Below are 24,629 nucleotides of genomic sequence, written 5' to 3'. Positions count from 1 at the left end.
TTTACTTCCAATTATGTGGTCAATTTTAGAATAATTGCGATGAGGTGCTCTGAAAAATGTATATTGTGTTGATTTGGGGGTGGAGAGTTCTGTAGATGTTTATTAGATCTTCTTGGTGCAGAGCTGAGTTCAAGTCCTGAATATCCTTGTTAATTTTCTGTTTCATTGATCTGTCCAATATTGACAGTGGGGAGTTAAAGTCTCCCACTATTATTGTGTGGGAGTCTAAGTCTCTTTGTAGTTCTCTGAGAACTTGCTTTATGAATTTGGGTGCTCCTGTATTGAGTGCATATATATTTAAGATAGTCAGCTCTTCTTGCTGCATTGATCCCTTTACCATTATGTAATGCCCTTCTTTGTCTCTTTTGACCTTTGTTGGTTTAAAAGTCTTGTTTGTTTTTTTTTAATTTTTAGTGCACTGCAATTTCGGCTCACTGCAACCTCAGCCTTCCGGTTTCAAGCGATTCTCCTGCCTCAGCCTCCCGAGTAGCTGGGATTACAGGTGCCCGCCACCATGCCCAGCTAATTTTCGTGTTTTTAGTAGAGATAGGATTTCACCATATTGGCCATACTGGTCTCAAACTCCTGACCTCGTGATCCACCTGCCTCGGCCTCCCAACGTGCTAGGATAACAGGCGTGAGCCATGGTGCCCGGCCTAAAGTCTGTTTTGTTTTTGTTTTTTTTTTTTTTGCTTTCCATTTCCTTGATAAATATTCCTCCATCCCTTTATTTTGAGCTTATGTGTGTCTTTGCATGTGAGATGGATTTCCTGAATACAACACACTGATGGGTGTTGACTCTTTGTCCAATTTGCCAGTCTGTGTCTTTTAATTGGAGCATTTAGTCCATTAACATTTGAGGTTAATATATTTGTGTGTTAATTTAATCCTGTCATTATTACGCTAGCTGGTTATTTTGCCCGTTAGTTGATGCAGTTTCTTCATAGTGTTGATGTTCTTTACAATTTAGTATGTTTTTTCAGTGGCTGGTACCAATTGTTCCTTTCCATGTTTAGTGCTTCCTTTGGGAGCTCTCGTAAAGCAGGCCTGTTGGTGACAGAATCTCTCAGCATTTGGTTGTCTGTAAGGATTTTATTTCTCCTCTGCTTACAAAGCTTAGTTTGGCTGTATATGAAATTCAGGGTTGAAAATTCTTTTTTTTTTGATACACAGTCTTGCTCTGTTGCCACGCTGGAATGCAGTGGCGTGATCTCAGGTCACTGCAACCTCCGCCTCCTGGGTTCAAGCAATTGCCCTGCTTCAGCCTCCCAAGTAGCTGTGATTATAGGCATGTGCCACCACTGGGCTGTTTTGTTTTTTTTTTTAATTTTAGTGGAGACGAGGTTTCACCATGTTGGCCAAGACGGTCTCAAGCTCCTCGCCCACCTCAGCCTCCGAAAGTGCTGGGATTACAGGGATGAGCCACTGCGCAAGGCAAGGCCTCTTTTTTTTTTTTTGGAGACAGAGTGTTGCTCTCTCACCCAGGCTAGAGTGCAGTGGCGCCATCTCGGCTCACTGCAACCTCCACCTCCCGAGTTCAAGGAATTCTCCTGCCTCAGCCTCCCGAGTAGGTGAGATTACAAGCAAGCGCCACCACACCCAGCTGATTTTTTTGTATTTTTAGTGGAGACGGGGTTTGACCGTGTTAGCCAGGATGGTCTCGACCTCCTGACCTCGTGATCCACCTGCCTTAGCCTCCCAAAGTGCTGGGATTACAGGCGTGAGCCACCGCACCCGGCCCAGCCTCTTTAAGAATATTGAGTATTGTCCCCTACTCTCTTCGGCTTGTAGGGTTTCTGCAGAGAGATCTGCTCATAGGCTTCCCTTTGTGGGTAACCTTACCTTTGTCTCTGACTGCCCTGGACATTTTTTCCTTCGTTTCAACCTTGGTGAATCTGACAATTATGTGTCTTGGGGTTGTTCTTCTTGAGGAATATCTTCGTGGTGTTCTCTGTATTTCCTGAATTTGAATGTTGACCTGTCTTGCTAGGTTGGCGAAGTTCTCCTGGATAATATCGTGAAGAGTGTTTTCCAACTTGGTTCCATTCTCGACATCACTTTCAAGTACACCAAATGTAGGTTTGGTATTTTCACATAGTCCTTTATTTATTGGAGGCTTTGTTTGTTCCTTTTTATTCTTTGTTTTCTAATCGTGTCTTACTTTATTTCATTAAGTTGATCTTCAATCTCTGATATCCCTTCTTCTGCTTGATCAATTCAGCTATTGATACTTGTGTATGCTTCATGAAGTTCTCATGCAGTTTTTCAGTTCCTTCAGGTCATTTATTTTCTTCTCTAAACTGGTTATTCTAGTTAGCAGTTCATCCAACCTTTTCTCAAGGTTCTTAGCTTCCTTGCATTGGGTTAGAACATGCTCCTTTAGCTCAGGAGAGTTTGTTATTACCTACCTTCTGAAGCCTATTTCTGATTCCTCAAACTCGTTCTCTGTCCAGTTTTGTTCCCTTGCTGGCGAGGAGTTGTGATCCTTTGGAGGAGAAGAGGCATTCTGGTTTTTGCAATGTTCAGCCTTTTTGCACTTGTTTCTCCCCATCTTCCTGGGCTATTGTAAATCAGATTTTAAAAGTTTTGATTTAAAATATATTTGATTTTAAAAAACAATTTAAAAATAATCCTTAGAAGCTTTGTTTTGATTTATTAGTGTTTATGGACATGTACCACAGAAAGCCTTCTGTGGTTTTATTTGATTGTAAGAATTAAGAGAGCATGAATCAAAGTGGTCAAATGTGAGTGGTATTGTAAGTACACCCATCTTTTTAGTGTTAAGATAGATGTCTTTGTTTTACCTTGCAGGTAAGAAAGAGAATGATTCTTATTTGTTGAAAAGGACTCAGGGACATCCCTTCCATGCTATTTCTTTTCATTAACCACTTAAAACATTTCAGATTTATTATTAAACATCTAGAAATTCATGGCATTTGAGAGCAGGATAAAGAGTAGTGTTTATGATAATTGCCCCCCTTTCCCCACGCATTTATGGTATTTATTTTACACAGACTGTATCTTCTGCATGGGTTCTGCACTTTCATAGGTGTTTGTGTGGAAATTGAGAGGATGTAGCCTTTGTGGAAGAAATCAGGAAAAGAAGAATGTTAAACCATTATAGCAGTAGTTCTCAAATTTTAAGTTACACCAGAAAAATCTGGAGAGCTTCTTATAACACAGATTCCTGGCCCCCCAATCATTCAGTAGATCTCAAGATGAAACCTGAGAATATGCATTTCTTGCAAATTCCAGGTAATGCTGATACTGACTGACTTCTCTCTTAGAAAGTTAAACAGCAGAGATAAGGATGAACCAAGAAAACCAGAAGAAAGACTTCATCAGGAGGCGAAGGCAGGTTAGAAATGTATGAAACAGGGAATAGGACCCTGGCAAAATGGGGCCTAGTTCAGGAACTCCTATCCTACCTCCCAAAAAATACAATCATAAAGCATTCTTTTTAATTTTTTTTAAGTTTTATGTTTACATAGTCTCAAAAATCAGGTCGTATCAAAGCATTAAAAGCATCATTGCCTTGTCTCATCCCTTCCCATTCTTGTGTGTTTGCTTCCCAGAGGCAGTCATTTTATAAAACTAAGTCTTAAATCCCATGTTCAGATATTCAGGTGGGTACATCAGACACAGGAAGTATTTGGGCATGGTGGCATGTTAGCTGCTTGTGATTGGTTAAACCTTGACTGTAATTGGTTGAAACTGGCTATTTGTTACAAAATTAGCTTGCAGTTTGTTACTTAGGACAGCCTCAGGCTAATGGCCTCCTGCTTATTTAACAGACTGTGTGGTGGCAAGGTAATTATTATCTCTGAACTAAAGGTGTATTGGTTCATAGTTCTTAAAGGTGTATTTGTTCTTTTTTTTTTTAGGTGTAATAATTCATTTTTTTTTTTTTTGGAGATGGAGTTTCACTCTTGTTGCCCAGGCTGGAGTGCTATGGCACAATCTCAGCTCACCACAACCTCCACCTCCTGGATTTAAGCGATTCTCCTGCCTCTGCCTCCTGAGTAGCTGAGATTACAGGTGTGCACCACCACGCCTGGCTAATTTTGTATTTTTAGTAGAGACAGGGATTTCTCCATGTTGATCAGGCTGGTCTGGAACTCCCAACCCCAGGTGATCCACCCCTCTTGGCCTCCCAAAGTGCTGGGATTACAGGCGTGAGCCACTGCGCCTGGCCGGTTCATAGTTCTTTTACATAGCTATGATACATTCATGCCCCAAGTCATCTTGAGTAGTTGTGTGAGCCACGCACACATCACACACACAGTGAATAACTAGTGGTAGCGATTTGAAGTGAAACTGATCTACCAACGTGGGGATGGAGGGATGATAGACTAACGTAATTTCTCATCATTTGCCACATAATGAAGCAATATTTATTACATAAACAAAATTACATAGTGAACTGAAACTATAGGAAAGATGGCAATATAAACCTATTAGGGAACATAGTTTGAAATGATGTGTCGTGGCTGTGATGAAACTTAATGGAAAACAACAGCTTGGAGTTCTTTGATATAACTCGCTCTTTGAAAGATTAAACCCCCAGCACTTTGGGAGGCCAAGGCGGGTGGATCACGAGGTCAGGAGATCGAGACCATCCTGGCTAACATGGTGAAACCCCATCTCTACTAAAAAAATACAAAAAAAATTAGCCAGGCCTGGTGGCGGGCACCTCTAGTCCCAGCTACTCGGGAGGCTGAGGCAGGGGAATGGCGTGAACCCGGGAGGCAGAGCTTGCAGTGAGCTGAGATCACGCCACTGCACTCCAGCCTGGGAAACAGAGCGAGACTCCCTCCCAAAAAAGAAGAAAAAATTAAACCATAGCTGGTTGAAAAGCAAAGAGACAGTGTCGCCTTGAGAATCATCTTCTAAAAACAACAGTTTTTGTTAACAGTTTTGTTAGATTTATCATCTTTTGAGAAAGTGTACACATATATGATAGCTGCATTTTATTCTTTCAATAAAAATAAAAGTTAAAAAGTCGATGTAATTTTAATGGTGCAGTTTTTACATGTGTACAAGGAAAGGAATAGAAGAAGGTATAGACAGCCTCAGAACTCCTTTTAGGTTAAATTTTTTAAGAGACCAGATTACATTTGTGTTTATACTGATAAATTTATTGACTTCAGATCAATTAGGATATCTCAAAAGATTTTCCTTTTTTTTTTTTTGCTTGTTTTCATTTTGATTACCAGTTAGCATTCCCTTAGCATTTTTTTTAGAGGTATTTACTTGAAAATCAACATTTGACTTTCAAATGTGGGATTAAAGGGACTTTGCTGCCTTTTTAATAATACTTTCTTTGGGACTGAAGAATTTGAATGACTAGGTGAGATTTTGTAAAATGGTATAAAGGAGAAATAAACACCTCCAAATAATCATGTTTATACTAATCCTCACTGAGTATCCTCATTTTCTTGGGATAAACCTGGATCTGAATTCTGATATTTAAATTTGCAAGCTCATCCATTCAAACTTGTTGAAGTTGTATGTGTTTTTGTGAAATTGAAGAGGTTAATATGCAGACTCCAAGGCTAAATTGGCAGTTTGCCTTGTAAAACAAAAATTGTCAGATGAATTGTGAATACAGGTTGTAGCTAGTCAGCACAGTTTACACATTTTATTCTCTTCCTTTTTTCTTTAATAAGTAGATATCAATGCCTGGTATTGTTAGACAGTGAAGGCATGTGGGTGTCTTGGCATGATCCTATGTCTTTAGGACGTTGCTGTCAACATCAACAATAAGAACTCTATAAAAAGCTGCGTAGAGTGCCAAGGGAGCATAGAGGCAAAGCTGGGGCAGGGGTACAGGTGTCCTCAAGAAAATGACATTTGAACTGAGTCTTGAAATCTTATTCCATGAAGTAAATAAGGACATTCCAAATAGAGGGAATATATGGCTGCTGATGCATGGATGGGTATAGAATATTTGGGAATGTAAACCAGCAACTATCTGAGACAAGTCTCAACCAATCAATTTAGCAGTTTTTCGTCAAAGTGAAGGACATGCTCGTGAAACAAGCCTCAGGAGGTCCTGACATCATATGCCCTAGGTGGTTGGGCAACAACTTGGCCTTATACATTTTAGTGGACATAAGACATCCGTAAATACATGTAAGACGTACACTGGTTCAGTCTGGAAAGCTGGGAGAACTCAAATTGGGGAGGGTGGGAGTTCCAGGTCATAGGGGGATTCGGAGATTTTCTGATGGGCAGTTGGTTGAAAGAGTTTATTTAATAAAGACCTGAAATGAATAAAAGGGAGTGTCTGGGTTAAGATAAGGGGTTGTGGAGAGGAAAGTTCTTGTTATGCAGATGAAGTCTCCTGATAGCAGCTTTTGGAGAGAATAGATTGTAAGACAGTCTGTTTTGTTAGTTTTAAGGTTTGTGTTTTAATGTTAATGGTGGTCAGCTGTGCCTGAATTCCAACGGGAAGAAGGTGTGATGAGGCATGTCTGACCACCCTTTCCCATCATGGCCTGAACTAATATTTCAGGTTTACTTTAGAATGCCCTTGGCCAAGAGAAGGGGCCAGTTAGTTGGCAGGGAGCTTAGAATTTTATTTTGGGTTTATAGGAATTATAGGTAGTTTGTAATGATGCTGGTGAAATAAGGAGCCAGATGAGAGACCTTATAAAATAGTAGAAATAATAATCGCCATCTAAAAGTTATTCATTCAACATAGAACAATGCATAATGGATTTTATGACTAAACTTAAAATGGATTTTATGTACTTTTTCCACTATAGTGTCTCGCTCAGGACATCAAAATACTAATTTGATCTAGGCACTTTCTTTCTTGACAGTGCTTGATAAAATTTTACAACTTTCAGTGATTTTTTTTTCTTTTCATGCCAAGGCAGTTAAAGAGGAGTTAGGGGGGTTTGGATTTGTGTCCCCACCCAAATCTCACGTCAAATTGGAGGAAGAGCCTGGTGGGAGGTGACTGGATGATAGGGGCAGATTTCCCCCTTGCTGTTGTCATGATAGTGAGTTCTCACACGATCTGATGGTTTAAAAGTGTGTAGCACTTCCCCCCTTGGCTTGCTGTCTCACCTGCCGCTATGTGAAAAAGGTGCTTGCTTTTCGTTCATCTTCTGCTATGATTGTACATTTCCTGCAGCCTCCCAGTCATGTTTCCTGTTAAGGCTACCAAACTGTGAGTCAACTAAACCTCTTTTCTTCAAAAATTGCCCAGTCTCAGGTAGTTTTTTTAATAGAAGTATGAGAACAGACTAATACACTACCCAATGTGTTCACCAGGCCTACTGCCTAGACAGAGCCAATTCATCAAGACATGGGAATTGCCATAGAGAAAGAGTAATTCACACATAGTCGGCTGTGTAGGAGATGAATTTATTATTATTCAAATCAATCTCTCCAAGCATTTGGGATGAGGGTTTTTAAGAAACATTTATTGGGTTGGAGACAGTGAGTCTGGAGTGCCGATTGGTTGGGTCAGAGGTAAAATCATACAGAGTTGAAGCTATCCTCTTGCACTGGGTTGGGGGCCCACAGATCAGATGAGCCAGTTTATCTGTTTGGGTGGTGCCAGCTGATTCAAGTGCAGGGTCTGCAAAACAAGCACTGATCTTGATAGAGGCAGGAGGCAGACAAATGCCTACGTAGATAAGGAAGGGTCCCTGGAGAATCTCTGATCCACCCACAAGTGTTTACACTGGACTTTTTTGTGCAGGTAAGGGAATACCTGCACAAGGTCTTCCCTGGGCATGCCCACAGTGAACTAGAGGCCCACATGCACTGGGGGGAATGGGGTGGAGCTACCAGGAATTCGTGCTTTATACAGGGGAGGAGCGTGGTCTCTTCAGCTCATGTGTGAGAGCCCTGGTATTCAGTCTGTGAGGCGGGAGCTTGCTGGTGGGACCCCCTCTTTTTACCTAATGAATTCTGCCCTCGTCACCCTTCAGCGTATTCACCTGCCTAATTTTTCCTGGTCATGATACAAGAACCTGGATTTAGCTGAACTAAGCTTAGAGCAAAAACTCCTGCGTCAATCTTAAGTTTCACAGTAGTGATATTATCCTCAGGAGCAATTTGGGGAAGGTCAGAATTGTGTAGCCTCCAGCTGCATGAGTCTTAAATCATCATCTTTTGGCTAATTTGTTAGTCCTACAAGAGCAGTCTAGTCCCCAGGCAGGAAGGGGGTTTGTTTTGGGAAAGATCTGTTATCTTTGTTTCAAACTATAAACTAAATTCTCCCAGAGTTAATTCAATCCTGTGCCCAGGAAAGAATAAGGACAGCTTGGATGTGAGAAGCAAGATGGAGTTGGTTAGGTCAGATCTCTTTCACTGTCCCAGTTATAATTTTGCAATGATGGTTTCAATCCCTTCCTTTGGGTTTTATAACACCTTAAGATGTGGGCCAATGAAGATGGAAAAAGTGTGACAACTGCTCTAACTTCTTCCTGCTAACTGGGGGTGTAATTGGGATAGGGATTGACTCCAAGGTGAGAGGTTTCATACACTTGGCTTTTGTGTTTTCTTCGTGCCTTTTACATTTTTTATTATGTTACTTTGTTAACTAATTTTTGTTCCCTCTTCTTTAGCCCATAAATAAATATCCTGTTCATTTCTTATGTACTTATATTCTCCTTTAGTGAGTGAGCTATCTTATTTGTTTGATATTTTAGTTTGATTACAGATGTGTAGATTCTGGGTAACGTGAAATGTGATTGTGATAATGCTACACTCTTTCATTTGGTTAATTAGAATAACAATTAAACAGAAGATAACTTGTAAGACATTAGAATATATTTAAATTTTCTGTTAAAATTTGCCTTTCAGGGCTGGGTGCAGTGGTTCACGCCTGTAATCCCAGCACTTTGGGAGGCTGAGGCAGAAGGATTACCTGAGGTCAGGAGTTCAAGACCAGCCTGGCCTACATGGAGAAACCCTGCCTCTACTAAAAATACAAAAATTAGCTGGGCATGGTGGTGGGTGCCTATAATCCCAGGTACTTGGGAGACTGAGGCGGGAGGATTGCTTGAACCTAGTGAGCTGAGATCACCTCACTGCACTCCAGCTTGGGCAACAAGAGTGAAACTGTCTCAAAAAAAAAAAAAAAAAAGTATTAATATCATGATTGTCTGCTTTGGATCAGTATTACTCCAAATTGAACTGCGAAAGTACTGTCAATTTAATATATAACTTTAAAAATATTTGATTTGATGTAACTCACTTGATATTAGATTCCCTTGGAGATATAAGAATTATGCAGATTGCTATACATTTTTTTGATGCCAGCTATAATGTAAATAATTTGTTATAAAACATACTGATTTTATTTTCTCAATAAATTGGGAATTTTCTAAACAGATTACATCAAAATAGAATTTGAGTGCATCATGTCCTTTAGTTTATGTAATTGTTTTTTTAAAAAATATATAGAATTAACCTACATTACAGATGAACAGGTAGTTAAAAATCTATTGCTAAATGCAGTTTTTCTGTAGAGTGAAAAGAAAAAGCCTGATTATAAAAAATGTAAAAAAAAAAAAAGAAAATTACGGTTTTGAACTCTTTATGTTTTTAATGTCTAGGAGTGAACTTTTTTGTTCTGTTCTTAACTATTACAATGTAGTTGTTTTTAATGACTGATAGTAAAATATTTGGAAGATTTTTTCAAAAGCTTTTTTTGAGTTTTGTATATTAGCTTTATAAGCTGTTTTTTGTTCCCCATCAATTTTTAAATCAGTAGTGTATATACATTCTTATCTAACTGGATCGTTGTCACCCTTAGGTATTATATTTAAGCTTATTTTCTTGCTACTTTCCTAGAACCCATCCTCATCTCCATTGAGGTATAAGTGAGTAAGGTAAGGAGTTGGCCAGTTACTTTTTTTTTTTTTTTTTTTAATATAACAGCTTTACTGTGGTGTCATTGATGCACAGTGAACCACACATATTAATGTGTACACTTGGGTGAGTTTTGAAATATGTATACACCCATGAAACTGTCACCACATTCAAGGTAACAAAAATCTGTTACTCCAGAAAGTTTCCTTGTGCCTCACTGTATTCTAATATTACTAAAGAATAAATTAATGGTTATACATAAAACATAAAATGTACAAATAGTCCATTCCCTAAATGATCAGGAGAATGTATTTTTAAAATTAGTTTCATGAATACATTTTTAGATGAAGTAAAATAAGTTATGTAATATTACCTTAAGTACAATGCTATTATTGTTTCTGGGAACTTTTGGATGAATTTCATAAACAAGAATGTGCTTATTTTCTGTGCTGACTTCTCATTTCTGACATTATGACATTTGATTTGTAAGTGTCCAATATCACGGACATACAGAGTTCATAGTAGACAAATGTAAAGAATGTTTCTGAACTAGGTTTTCTGTAACATTTCCTTATTGCTTCCTTAGCCAAAAACTTCTTTCTATGTTCTTGCTTTTTTTTTTTTTCTTTGCTGTGCTGTGTCACAACTAACACCTTTTTTGCTCATCTCTGGGAGTCACAGGTGAATCTTGAGTTTGGTTTACAGAGGAACCTGGGGAATTTGACTTCACAGAGGCTAAGCTTCATGGCCACCTGAGAAATTCACTTGTTAGTGACACTAATGTTACTTTCTATTCTTTGCACTCTGTGAATCAAAGTGTTATATATTACGAGTGTTTGTGGGCTAAGAAATAGCATGTATAATCTATCATCTTTGACTCAAAAATCATAAAACCTCGTCAGAATGAGCCCAAGAAACCAAATTTATTGTCATTGCCAATGTAGGTTTTTTTTTTTTCTCTTTCTTTCTATAATATATTGTGTATTAATGACTTGGGCAGATGTGCTTCAGATCCCCAAAGTGTCTTTGAATTTAGCTATTGTAATTCAGGTAACTTTCAGACTTCTTGTGGAGAGGGGTGTTTTGGTTTTTGCTCCTCTAGGAGGCATGATATTTTTAGTAAGTTCTCTAGGGAAAGCTTGACCAAATGCTTCTAACTTAAGTTTGTTGGTTCATTGTTGCTACATAGAATCTTAAAATAATTGAATAAATTTGGGGGAAGAGTTACCTTTTTCTTTCCTAGATAATAGTTGGATTTCTCTTTGGTTGTTTACATTGAAGAATATAAATAATTGTTCAAAACTATAAAAAATTACTGTCGGCCGGGCGCGGTGGCTCAAGCCTGTAATCCCAGCACTTTGGGAGGCCGAGGCAGGCAGATCATGAGGTCAGGAGGTGGAGACCATCCTGGCTAACGTGGTGAAACCTCGTCTCTACTAAAAAAATACAAAAAACTAGCCGGGTGAGGTGGCAGGCGCCTGTAGTCCCAGCTACTCGGGAGGCTGAGGCAGGAGAATGGTGTAAACCCGGGAGGCGGAGCTTGCAGTGAGCTGAGATCCGGCCACTGCACTCCAGCCTGGGCGACAGAGCAAGACTCTGTCTCAAAAAAAAAAAAAAAAAATTACTGTCATTTTAGCTGTCCAGGAAGTTGTGAGAACAGTAGCACAATTTACGCCTATTTTAAAGGGAATTTAAAATTCTTGTAATTCAAAAGAAAGGCATCAGACTAATTCTGATTGTGACGGCATTTTTATGATTTAACCTAAAAGCTTTTTTTATAATTAAGGAAATTCTTTGTATATAAAGTATTTAAAAAGTCAAGTTTTTAATGGGACAGATGTTATATAGTTTGGTATTTTCTTGAACTCTATACAGTCGATGAGTATCTTAAAAATGCTATTTTCATAAAATGTTTTAAACCATTTGGTTTTAGTATTAAAGGAGGCCTATGATACATGCTTTCCTAAATAAGAATAGCCTTTTGTGAGGCAACTAATTGTCTTTATTTACAGAGCTTGACAGTTTAGATTTTCATATATCATTAGTACTTTTGGGCCATTTAGTTTGAATTTTGTTTTAAAAAACACATAAGCAAATACTAGATATGTGATTAAAGCTTTGTGTTCAAATTACATTAATTACAGTCTGCAAAATCGCTTTGATCTCTGCTGTTAAGGACAAATGAAACACTGGAGCTGTAATTCCTTATCCCCAATTTTTCCTATAGCTATTCTTTAATTTCTTTCCCTTTCATTTAGTTAGTTAAATAATATTATAAAATATCAAAACAGTCCAGAGTTGAGGTGTTCAGAACAAAATATGAAAAACTATTCAGAAGTTTCTGGTCATCCTTTCAGCCTCTGTTTAAATTTGTACATGTTTTGAAGCATATACAAATGGCATCTATACATATTTTGCAAGTTGATTATTTCATGTGGGAAGCTTTTCATGTCAGTACATGTTTGACCTTGTTCTTTTTAACTATCGCATGCTTTTTTGTAGTCTAGATGAACTAGATAGTTAATGTGAGCAATCCTTATACCTCTTTCTATATGCATGTATTTTTTCAGAGATGAATGGGTCCAGTAGCTTTTTTGCCTTCATAGTCCTGTTACTCAGAGTCCTCAACTCTCCGAAATCCATTGTTTTCTTGGTTCTTGTCTTTCTGTGACTCTATCACCATTCCATATTCAAATCCCATTCTCTTCTTCCAACACTGTTCATTGTTGGAATCTTAAACTGTGGCCCAGATTTGTTTGTTGAACCAGTCAGTCTCAATTTTTGTATGTCAGTTATATAAGGAATTTCATGCCGCTTTGGTTCTAGCCTGTGGGGAAATTAAATTATTTACATTATACATAAAAATATTAATGGTACACAAAGTGAATTATTTAATAAAGGTTCACCAGCTATGTGCTAAAGTGACAGTTCTGAAATCCCATTGTTTTGGTGAGGAAATTACTGTGAATCTATTTAAAAATGATTTTGCTATGTTTTGGATTTTAAAAATGTATATTGTAAAAAATTATTATAATAAGATGTTTAAGAAATATTTTTAGAAACAGAAGAAAAACTACTGGTAAATCAAGGCTTCATCAAAGAACTTTAAGTGGTCCCCTTTTGGGGATTGGTTTTGTGGAAGACAATTTTTCTACAGGTTGTGGGGGATGGTTTTGGAATGAAATGGCTCCACCTCAGATCATCAAGCATTATATTCTCATGAGGTGCACATAACCTAGATCCTTTGCATAAGCAATTCACAATAGGGTTCACGCTTCTGTAAGAATCTAATGCCACTGCTGACCTGACACGAGGCAGAGCTCAGGTGGTCATGCTTGCCTGCTTCCTAACAGGCTGTGGACTGCACCAGTACCTGGGAAGCTTTGTTGGAAAGAAATATCAAACCCATAGTTGAAAGTGAGAAGTTACTGAAATAGTTTTAGTTGAATGTTTTTAATTTTAAGTTATATATGAATGTGTGTATGCATGTGTATATATGCATTTTTTTAAATTAGAGAAATCTCAACCATATACAAATGTAGAGAAAATATAATGAACCACCTTGTACCTGTCACTCGACTTCAACAGTTATCAACTCATGGCCAATCAGGTTTCATCTGTACCTCCACTTACTTCTCTTTCTCCCAGATTATTTTTAAATCACAAACATAAAATTTGCCTTCAATATTTTAATGTAGACTCTTTAAAGTCATGACCATACTATTATGTCACCTCCAAAATTAGAAATAATTTTTTTTTTTTTTTTGAGATGGAGTCTCTCTCTGTTACCTTGCTGCAAGCTCCGCGTCCCTGGGTTCATGCCATTCTCCTGCCTCAGCCTCCCAAGTAGCTGGGAGGACTACAGGCGCCTGCCACCACACCAGGCTAATTTTTTGTGTTTTTAGCAGAGATGGGGTTTCACCTGTTAGCCAGGATGATCTCGATCTCCTCCTGACCTCGTGATCCGCCTGCCTCAGCCTCCCAACGTGCTGGGATTACAGGTGTGAGCCACCGTGCCTGGCCGAAATAATTCTTAATACCACACATCCAGTTTTTAAAGTTTCCTGATTCTTTTTGTTAGCAGCATTTTTTTTTTTTTTAGATGAGGTCTTGCTCTGTTGCCAGGCTGGAGTGCAGTGGCACAGTCTTGGCTCACTGCAACCTCCAACTCCTGGTTTCAAGCAATTCTCCTGCCTCAGCCTTCTGAGTAGCTAGGATTACAGGCACATGCCACCACACCGGCTAAGTTTTGTATTTTTAGTAGAGACAGGGTTTCACCATGTTGGCCAGGCTGGTCTCGAACTCCTGACTTCAAGTGATCCACCCAGCTCAGCCTCCCAAAATGCTGGGATTACAGTCATGAGCCACTGTGAGCGTTTTTGTTCAAATAAGAAATAAATAAATGTATTATAATTAGTTGATACACCTGTTAAATCTAAAATTCTTTTTTTTTTTTTTTTTAGCTGAGTTAATTTTAGACTTACTGAAGAGAGTTGCAAAGATAGTACAGGTTCCCTATACCTTTCTGCAGCTACTTCCCCTGTTAATAGCCCGCGTAACCGTAGTACTGTTATAAAAACTGAGAAGCTAACATGGATGCAATGTTATTAACTAAACTACAGAGTATATTCAGTTTCACCAGCTTTTATAGGAATTTTTTTTTTCTGTTCCAGGGCCTAATGCAAGATCCTGCATCACATTTAGTCATCAGAGCTCCTTACTTTCCTCTAATCTGTAATAGTTCCTTCCTTTTTCCTTGTCATTGATGGCCTTAGAACTTTTGAAGGGTACTGATCAGTTATTTTATCGAGTGTCCCTTAATTGAGGTTTATCTGATGTTTTCTTATGATTAGATTGAGGTTGTGCATTATTGGGAAGAATACCACCAAGGTGATACATCCTCTCAGTGCCTAATTATCGGGAAGTACATGAGGGCAGTGTGACTTATTACTGGTGGTGTTTACCTTGATCATTTCATTGAGGTGGTATCTTTCAGCTTTCATCACTGTAAAGTTGCTATTTTTCCTTTATTACTTCTGAGACTGGGGTTGTTATGTAGTTTTTCATAGTCTGAATCATGCTGATTGCATTCCCATGGTGATGTTTAACACTTAGGTCTCTTGTGTTTCCTGTAAATTGATAATAGATGTAGAGGCTTATTAGGTGTATGTTTTGTTTTTTTTGTTTTTTGTTTTTGGTAATATGTACTTCTATCAGGAGGCACATAATATCTGGTTGTTTCTCTTTTTATGTTATTTATGTTTTTTAAGGGATGAATGGGTCCAGTAGCTTTTCTGCCTTCATAGTCCTGTTACTCAGAAATGTTTACTTGAAATGGTTTATTTAGTTTGATTCTAAATGCTGTTAAGAAGCAATCTAATATAGTTCATTTCTATTCTTTAAAAACATCTGTATAATAGATAAATGATTTTTAAAATTTATTATGATTTGTTTTCTTAATGCTATTAAACTGACAAGTTTTTTATATTTTAATATTAGGTTTGGGGGTACATGTGAAGGTTTGTTGCATAGGTAAACTTGTGTCACAGGGGTTTATTGTACAGATTGGTTCATCACCCAGTCATTAAGCCCAGTATCCAATAGTTATCTTTTCTGTTCCTTCTCCCACCCTTATGTAGGTGTCTGTTGTTCCCTTCTTTGTGTTCATGAGTTCTCATCATTTAGCTCCCACTTAGAAGTGAGAATGTATGATGTTTGGTTTACTAAAAACTAAGTACTCCTCTTGCCTCGGCCTCCCAAAGCTCTGGGATTACAGGTGTGAGCCAGTGTGCTTGACCATACTAGTAATTTAATAGTATCAATTTGATTCAGACTATAAACAAGTTTAATATACAGGTAGAGAATTAGAGTACAGTGAAGGCACAGCTGGGCCTCAAAATATTTGATTGTTCTATCCCTGACAAACTGGTACTATAGCTTCTCTACCTTTTCAAAAACTAGTGGGAAACAGTATAGCATGAAGGTTAGTTTTTTTCTACTAGGAGACTTTAAGACTGTTTCTGTAGTTCACTGCTGTATTAATTTCCTGTGTCTGCTGTAATGAACTACCACAGCCTGACTTAAAACAATGGTAGCGTATTCTGGAGAGGCCTAATTAAAGAGTGAGAGACGGCCGGGCGCGGTGGCTCAAGCCTGTAATCCCAGCACTTTGGGAGGCCGAGATGGGCGGATCACGAGGTCAGGAGATCGAGACCATCCTGGCTAACAAGGTGAAACCCCGTCTCTACTAAAAAAATACAAAAAAACTAGCCAGGCGAGGTGGCGGGCGCCTGTAGTCCCAGCTACTCGGGAGGCTGAGGCAGGAGAATGGTGTAAACTCGGGAGGCGGAGCTTGCAGTGAGCTGAGATCCGGCCACTGCACTCCAGCCCGGGTGACAGAGCGAGACTCTGTCTCAAAAAAAAAAAAAAAAAAGAGAGAGACTCCAGGGAAGAAATCCACATCTTTTAGCTTCTGGTGGATCCAGGATTCCCTTGAATTATGGCCATATCACTCCAAACTGATTTTTTCTTCATATCAGGTTCTCCTCTTTATGCCTAATTTATCATCCCCTCTAAGAATACTTTTTGGGACCATCAGTATAATCTCATCTCAGAATCCTTAATCACACTTGCAAAACCTGTAATATACATATAAGGTAACACAGTTCCAAAGATTAAGACTTGACATCTTTTAGGGACACCATTCAGCCCACTGCACCTGCTCTCACCATACTCAAAGTGTTTCTCTTCGATGGCTTTGTGCTACTTAAAGCAGCTGCTTAACTTATCCTGAGGAAGCACTGCACATTCTCTTTGGTTCAAGAGAGCAATCATAGGAATCTTCTAACTTTCAGGATAGCTTTATTCCTAGAAGCCAGCATGGTAACAGTTTGAAACCAAAGGATGCTGTTAATGTGTAGTGTAGTATTTTTCTGTTCTGAGTCTCTTCCCTCCAGGTAGATATGCTTGGCAGGGTGACCTAGTCATAAATTCACATTTTATTGCTGCTTCTTAGCTATGTGTGGACCACCTCCAAATTGTGGTCCTGAAGTTATTTTTATTTTGGCCATTCTTCTGTCTTGCCAGGAAAAGAACGCTGTTGCAAGTACATGGAATCAAAGACTAGTAGGTAAATGGGTGGTGTACAGGGGGACGGTTGGGATTTTTTTCTGTTTCCTTTTCGTGACAGTCTTTCTAGAACCCAAGATGTTCATTCATTGATCATTTCTCACACATGAAATGTATTTCTACTTTCCATAAGAAACATTATTCCCATAATTATTATAAATTATACCCTAAGTGAAATGTTCTCTGAAATTATATACAAAGTTATAAAAATTTTCAAAAATAGGAAAGTTATGTATTCACCACTCAGATTTAACAAATATTATTATTTTGAAATATTTAGATCACTTTTTGAAAGTAAATAACATTAAAAGGTACAGCTAAAATTGCATTCCCCCTTTTTACTCCTCAGAGGTAATCAGGATCCTGATGTTGGTTGTTTCCATGCTTGTTTTTATGTTTTGTACATTTGCGTATATTTGTAAATGATATATATATTTTTTAACTTTTAAAAAAATTTTTGCTTTATTTTTCAACAATTTAACTATCATATGCTTAGGTATAGTATTTTGTATTCTCCTTGGAACTTGCTAAGCTTCTTGAATTTATGTTTCCTTAAAATACTCATTAAAATTCATAAAAATTTATAAAAATAAGATACCCGGCTGGGCGCAGTGGCTCAGACCTGTAATCCTAGCACTTAGGGAGGCCGAGGCAGGTGGATCATGAGGTCAGGAGATCGAGACCATCCTAGCTAACACGGTGAAACCCCATCTCTACTAAAAGTACAAAAAAAATTAGCCAGGCGTGATGGCGGGCGCCTGTATTCCCAGCTACTTGGGAGGCTGAGGCAGGAGAATGGCCTGAACCCAGGAGGCGGAGATCACACCTCTGCACTCCAACCTGGGTAACAGAACAAGACTCCATCTCAAAAAAAAAAAAAATGATACCCATTGAAATTTATTTTTCTTCTAAGGTAATTACCTCTTTTCTTGGATTCCACTTAAACTTATGATAAATCTTTTGGCATTGTTTAAAACTGAGTAATTTCTGTTGCTGTATTTTCAAGTTCATGAATCTTCCCTTCATCTCCAGTCTACTCTTAAGTGACACTTTAAAAATTCCAGATACTGCATTTTTGAGTTCTCGAATTTATTTGGTTCTTATAATTCCTCATTCTCTGCTGAGATTTTTCTGCCCGTTTATGATTACCATATCGTCTTTTAATATACATTTATAGTACCTGCTTTAAAATCTGTTTCTGCTAATTCTGATGTCTGAATAATCTCAGGCACTGGTCTGCATTGATTTTGTCTTGACTGTTTGTAATAATTTTGAATTTTTTTCCTGGACACTGTAAATGATACATTGTAGAGACATTATTCTAGATTTTTCCTCACCCAAACGGAAACTCTGTGGCCATTAAATAACACCCTCTCCTACCTCCTCCCAGCCCTTAGTATTCTCCATTCTTTCTATGAATTTGCCTATTCTAGATATTTCATGTAAGTGGAATCATACAATGTCTTTTTATGTTTGGCTTCTTAGCATAATGTTTTCAAGGTTTACCCATGTTGTATGGATCAGAACTTCATTCTAAGAGTGATAAATATTCTACTGTATGTCTATACCACATTTTGTTTATCTACTTGCTGGTGGACATCTAGGTTATTTTCTGAATGTCATCTATTTGTGAATATTGCTGCTGTGTACATGGGTATACAACTATGTGTTTGAGTTCCTGCTCTCAGTTATTTTGGTATATACCTATGTGTGCATTTGCTGGATCATATGGTAATTCTGTGTTTAACTTTCTGAGGAACTGCCAATCTTTTCTGCAGTGGCTGTGCCATTTTATATTCTCATTATCAATGTATGAGGATTCCAGTTTATTCATAGCCTTGCCAACAACTTATTTTTCTGGGGTTTAAAAAAATTATTATAGTAGACAACTTGGTATGAAGTGGCATCTCATTGTGGTTTTGATTTACACTTTTCTAATGACGAATGATTTTGAGCATCTTTTCATGTACTTGGCCATCTGTATATCTTCTTTGGAGAAATGTCTATTCGTATGCTTTACCCATTTTTACATTGGGCTATTTGTCTTTTAGTTGTGGTTCTTTATATATTCTAGATAATAAACCCTTTTCAGATATGATTTGCAATTTTTTTCTCATTCTGTAGTTTGTCTTTTCACTCAAGTTTCCTTTGATGCACAGAAGTATTTAATTTTGATACTGTCCGATTTATCTATTGTTGTTGTTGGTTGGGCTTTTGGTGTCATATCTAAGAACCTATTGCCAAGTCAAAGGTCATAAAGATTTACCTATATGTTCTCTTCTAGGATTCTCATGATTTTAACTCTTGTGTTTAGGTCTTTGATTCACTTTGAGTTAATTTTTATATATGGTAGAAGATGGGGGTCCAACTTCACTATTTTGCATGTGGAAATTTAGTTTTCCCAGCACCAGTTGTTGACCAGACTATTCTTTCCTCCATTGAATGGATTTGCCATCTTTGTCAAAAACCAGTTGGCTATATATGTAAGGATTTAATTCTGGACTCTCCATTCTATTGGTGTTACATATCTGTTCTAATGCCAGTACCACACTGTTTTGTTTAATGTAGCTTTCTAGTTAAGTTTTGATATTGGGAGTTGTGAGTCCTCTAATTTTGTTCTTGTTCAAGATTGTTTTTGCTATTTAGAGTTCCTTACTTTATCAACTTCCATTTTTGCAAATGAATACGTTCTTAAAGCCTGCTTTTTAGATTTTATTTTTTGGAGATTCATTATAGCTTATTTGTTGTGACTTTATTATCATCTGAGTAAATTTCAGTGTATTTGACTTTTCTCCTATTGAAGTACAATTGTTTCCATTTTTTTTTTTTGTTTTGTTTTGCTTTTAACAATGAACATTCTTGTGCATGATACTTGTTCACGTGTTTGGAGACATTTTAGATTATCAAGACTGGGAGAGGGGCGTTACTGCCATCTGGTGGTCAGAGACAAGAGATGGTACTAAACATCCTGCCATGCAGACTCCCACAGACTCATCCCCACTCCTACCCCCCAACACACTCACAAAATAGTGCCAAGGTTGAAAAACCCTGCTTGCTCTGAACTGTATAGAACTGGAATTGATAAAACTTGAGGTGTTTTGGTCTTAATAAGTGGATTTCTGTAAATCATGGAAAAATATTTTCTCCATAGGTTTGGAATGTTTGGAATTAAAGTTGCTCTGTCTATGCTGCCATTCCAGCAATTACAAGCAATTTAGATATCTCAAGACAGATTAGGTAGCAGCATTATCCAGAGTTAGCTAGTTCGTTCACTTTAACTTCATGAACTAAAATACACTGGTACTTGGTCTAATTAAAAGATTAATTTTAGAGTGAGTGTTTCAAAACAGTGGCACTTGTGCAGATGGGGATAGTTGGAATATTAGGCTGAATGTACTTAGTTTTTCTTGACACAGATGGTTGTTAAATATTGAAGGCTTAAAGGTTTAAGAAGTTTCTAGTATGTTTTGAATTAAAATGGTAATTGAAGACATAGGAATGAATTTAGACTCACTTGAAAAGATGTATTACATGTCACAGTAGAATACTGTGCTGACATAAATAGGATGAAAGCATGTCCTTTGCAGCAGCATAGATGCCATAATCCTAAGCAAATTAACACAGGAACAGAAAAATAAAATTTTAAGTGGGAGCTAAACATTGAGCACACATGGATGTAAATAGGGAACATTTGACAGCATGGACTACTGTAGGGAGGTATGGGTTGAAAAACTACCTGTTGGGTACTGGGCTTACTCTCTGGGTGACAGGATCTGTACCCAAAACTTCAGCATCATGCAGTTATTCCCATGTAAGAAACCTGCACATGTACCCCCTAGATACAAGGGGGTACATGTGCAGGTTTAAAATAAAAGTTGGGGGGAAAAAGACCCATGGTTCCTGTTTGAGAATCTATTGAAAGCTATGGCCCCAGAAATGATGTCCATACTTGTGTAAATACAATTTTGCATATGGTTTGAGGTGGTTTATGCATGCTCCTGAAGCCCATCCATGGACTCACCACTCTTATGTCCAGGTTAAATGTTTTAATCAACTTTTAGCAAAATGTTTAAAGTGCTAAAAATAGATAATATACGAAAATAGATAATATACGAAATTACCAATGAATTGTATCTTCACAACTATATTTATATTTTCCTAACCAAATGCTTCTACATTTAGTGATGAGGAAAAATAGGTGACTAAGAATTAGACTTCAGGTCCTCTAATGTTAAGTATTATTTAAACTTTACATCTATAACATTCATCATTCCTTATCTTTTTAGGTGTATGCAACAGTGTTATCGCAACAAGCTAACGAAAACAGACAAAATTCAACTGGAAAAGCATGTTTTGGCACCTTCCTCCCAGAAGAAAAACTTAATGACTTTCGTGATGAACAGATTGGACAGTTGCAGGAGCTGATGCAAGAAGCCACAAAACCCAATAGGCAATTTAGTATTTCTGAGTCTACAAAACCAAAATTTTAGTTTATACGACAGAGCTTAACAAGACATGCAAAAATTTAGAACCCTTACTTTAACTGTCATTGGTTTTTGAAATGTATTATGTAAGCTTTGAAAATGCCTGTTATTAATGAAATATTCTCTTATTTTGGATGTTATGAATGCAACAATAGATGAATCAAGATCACTAGTGACAATTGAAAAAATTATTGGAATAATAGCACTTGCTGTATGAAATTTGATTTTGGAAGTAAACGGGAAATAATGGATCTAAAATGGACAAATTTCTAGAATTTTGCTGAAAACATTTTAAAATGCTATTCTCATCCAACCATATTAGCCTTCTGTCTTTTCTTTAGCTTCATCAAGTAAGTATGTTGTGATAATGATAGATACGGAATTCCAACAAGATTATTTTTTTAAATACATTGTCATTTTGAATATTTCATCACTTCTACTTTAATAATACATACATGATTTTTCTTCTGAATGTCTCTTCTCCCTGTATCACTGTTCATTCACAATGAAAGGTTAGGGAGAAGCTTTAAAATTCACTATTTTACTATCATTTGTATAATAGACTATACAAAGTCTAATACATTTCCTCCAGTGTGTGTGTGTTAATAACAACCCCTGAAATAACCTTGAGACTCTGATTTATCAGCTAATAGTTGAGGACATTACAAATCAACTTAACTATAAGAAACTTCCCTAAGATCTTACATTTAAAAAATGGTAACCCCATTTACAACATAAAATGTGAATTTTCAAAAATATTATGCTAAATGACTTATATCTTTAGTTATTGAAACCTGATTGATTCCCAGTGTGATACTATTAGGTGGTAGAGTCCCTATGAATGGTATTGTTGGCCTGTAAAACAAAGCCCCAGAGAGATCTCTTGCCCCTTCTACCATATGAGGATACAGTGAGAAGATGTTAAAGCAAACATGGCCCCTCATCAGACACTGAATCTGCTGGTGCCCTGATCTTGTACTTTGTGGTCTCCAAAACATGAGAAACAGATTTCTATCTGTAAGCCACCCAGTTTATGGTAATTTGTTGTAGCAGCCCAAGGAGACTAAAACAGTTATGGAGGCTTACTCCAAGATTCTGAAATGGTTATTTTTTTAGATGCACTTGCAATTTATGTAATCTCTTTAGAAACTGATACATGGCTTCTCTGGTTTGGTGTCTCATGTGTTCTCTCTTTGTATATAGCTGCTTTTTTTTGAGTCAGTCTGATCTGTTGGTCTTTCTCATTGAGAAAGATAATCAATTATTCTACTGTCTATGTTATAACAGGCTTCAGTTATAACAAAGACAAAGCTCCTGCCCTCAAGAAGGTTAAAATCTAGTTGTGCATTCAGGAGCTCTCTTTCATAATGAACAAATACATCTGCAAACTCTTTACAGCATTATCCTTTTCATCTTGACTAATGGAAACCTAATAATTATGAAGACACTGCTCCACTGTAGTCTTGTAAAGTGGGCCACAACTCCCACTTTACAAGAGACCCATCCTATTGTCCCTTTCAACCCATCACTATGCCACCCTTGCTTAAGAACTCTTCCCTCTGTGGCTGTCTTTTAGGGTATACTTCCCTTCTGTTCATTGGCACTTGACTTACCTCAGATCTTGCCATTATTTTGGTGACTTAGTATTTGTGTCGTTTACTTATCCGGTAGACTGAGAGTTATCTGGCATTATTCACTTTCACTCATTCAACCACTCACTCATGCCATGGCTACACTTAAACCTTCACTCTGTTCAGAACTGTTCTGCATCTGAAATTATGAATTTAAATATCCTGTGCTTTTGCCACTGTCTGTTAGCAATATAATCAGTTTCTTACTCCCACCACACAATTCATTCCACAGATACTTATTAAAAGCCTGCATTTTCCAGATGTCATTCTAGGGACTAGGGATACAGCACTTATCAAAGACAAAAAGTCTACTACCATCATGGAACTCACATTCTAAAGGAGAGAAATAAAATATGTAGGGTGATAAGTACTTTTGAGAAAAATAAAAGCAAGGATAGGGAATAGGGCTATGGTTCCCAAATTATAAACTGAGATTCCCTGGGCATCACAGAGAACTCAGCGGTGCTGCAGGATATTTTAACTTTGAGGAAATCACAGCCACGTTTGTGTTTGCTGGACACCACACACATTACTAGTGTAAGGTTTTTCACTTTTACAGTTACATTGCCATTTTTTTTAATGACAGATCTTTGTGAAGCTGGGCTTTTAGTGGTTACCATGATAAAAATGCAAATATCACAAAAGATGAATAGCAGAAAATGTAGATAGTGTCAGTCAATATGATTACAGTGTAAGTTGCATAGTGTCCAACAGGTGCTAAATTGTTATGGCATAAATAAGTTGTTTGGACTACTTAATAAAACTAAGTTTTGTTTGCTGTTTTGCCTAGATGCACTCTGCAAATACTGGGACACCAAGTTGGTAAACTGAAAGTTTGGGAAATAGGGAGTGGTCTTTAACAGTAAACTGATACATAAACTTATCAGTCCTTTGACTACTTGGTGCCTTCAATGTCATTCTACTAGTGCTTTTATTTCCATTACAGACTGCCTAGTTTCTGTGATCCTTCGCTTCAGCCAGCCACTGAGTAGTACCTTCCATGTCTCCTTTTTCTTTTACTTCATCTGCTGCTCTAGCCAGGGTAACCACTCACTTGTCAAAATCAATGGGATATTAATCACTGTAAGATGAATATGTTGAAGATTTGATAGTGTTACTCTCTTCTGCTTTTAAATCATTTCTGCTTTTTATACTGCCTAATTCTCCTTTAGATTATAAATTTTCTCCCCACCCCCACTTTAAAAATATGTTCTCAGGGATTTCATCCTCAGGACTCTCATGTTACATATCTGTTGCTTCAAATATTAGCTCTACTCTTAAATCACTAACACCAACCTAAATCTCATTTTTAAATTTTTGTGGGTACATAGATGTATATATTTATGGGGTACATGAGATAATTTTAATATAGGCATGCAAGGTATAATAATCACCTCATGGAAAATGGGCTATCCATCCCCTCAAACATTTATCTTTTGTGTTACAAACAATCCAGTTATACTTAGTTACTTTAAAATGTACAATCACTGACTATAGTCACCTTGTGCTATGAAATACTAGGTATTGTTCATTCCTTATTTCACTTAAC

General features: G+C 37.4%; 1 protein-coding gene across 1 annotated transcript in view; it reads left to right on the top strand.

Moving 5' to 3' along the window:
- The window catches only part of SDHAF3 (succinate dehydrogenase complex assembly factor 3), an 80,084-nt gene extending 58,061 nt beyond the window's left edge, over positions 1-22,023 (top strand). Inside the window, exon 2 of the mRNA XM_011943318.1 lies at positions 21,252-22,023. Coding sequence (XP_011798708.1) covers positions 21,252-21,455 — 204 coding nt within the window. The 3' untranslated portion in view covers positions 21,456-22,023. The remainder of the gene's footprint in view (positions 1-21,251) is intronic.
- The last annotated feature ends 2,606 nt before the right edge of the window (positions 22,024-24,629 follow it).

This window comes from Colobus angolensis, unplaced genomic scaffold (assembly GCF_000951035.1).
Source record: "Colobus angolensis palliatus isolate OR3802 unplaced genomic scaffold, Cang.pa_1.0 Scaffold104, whole genome shotgun sequence".
NCBI lineage: Eukaryota > Metazoa > Chordata > Mammalia > Primates > Cercopithecidae > Colobus > Colobus angolensis.
This window is presented reverse-complemented; position numbering and strand designations above follow the sequence as displayed.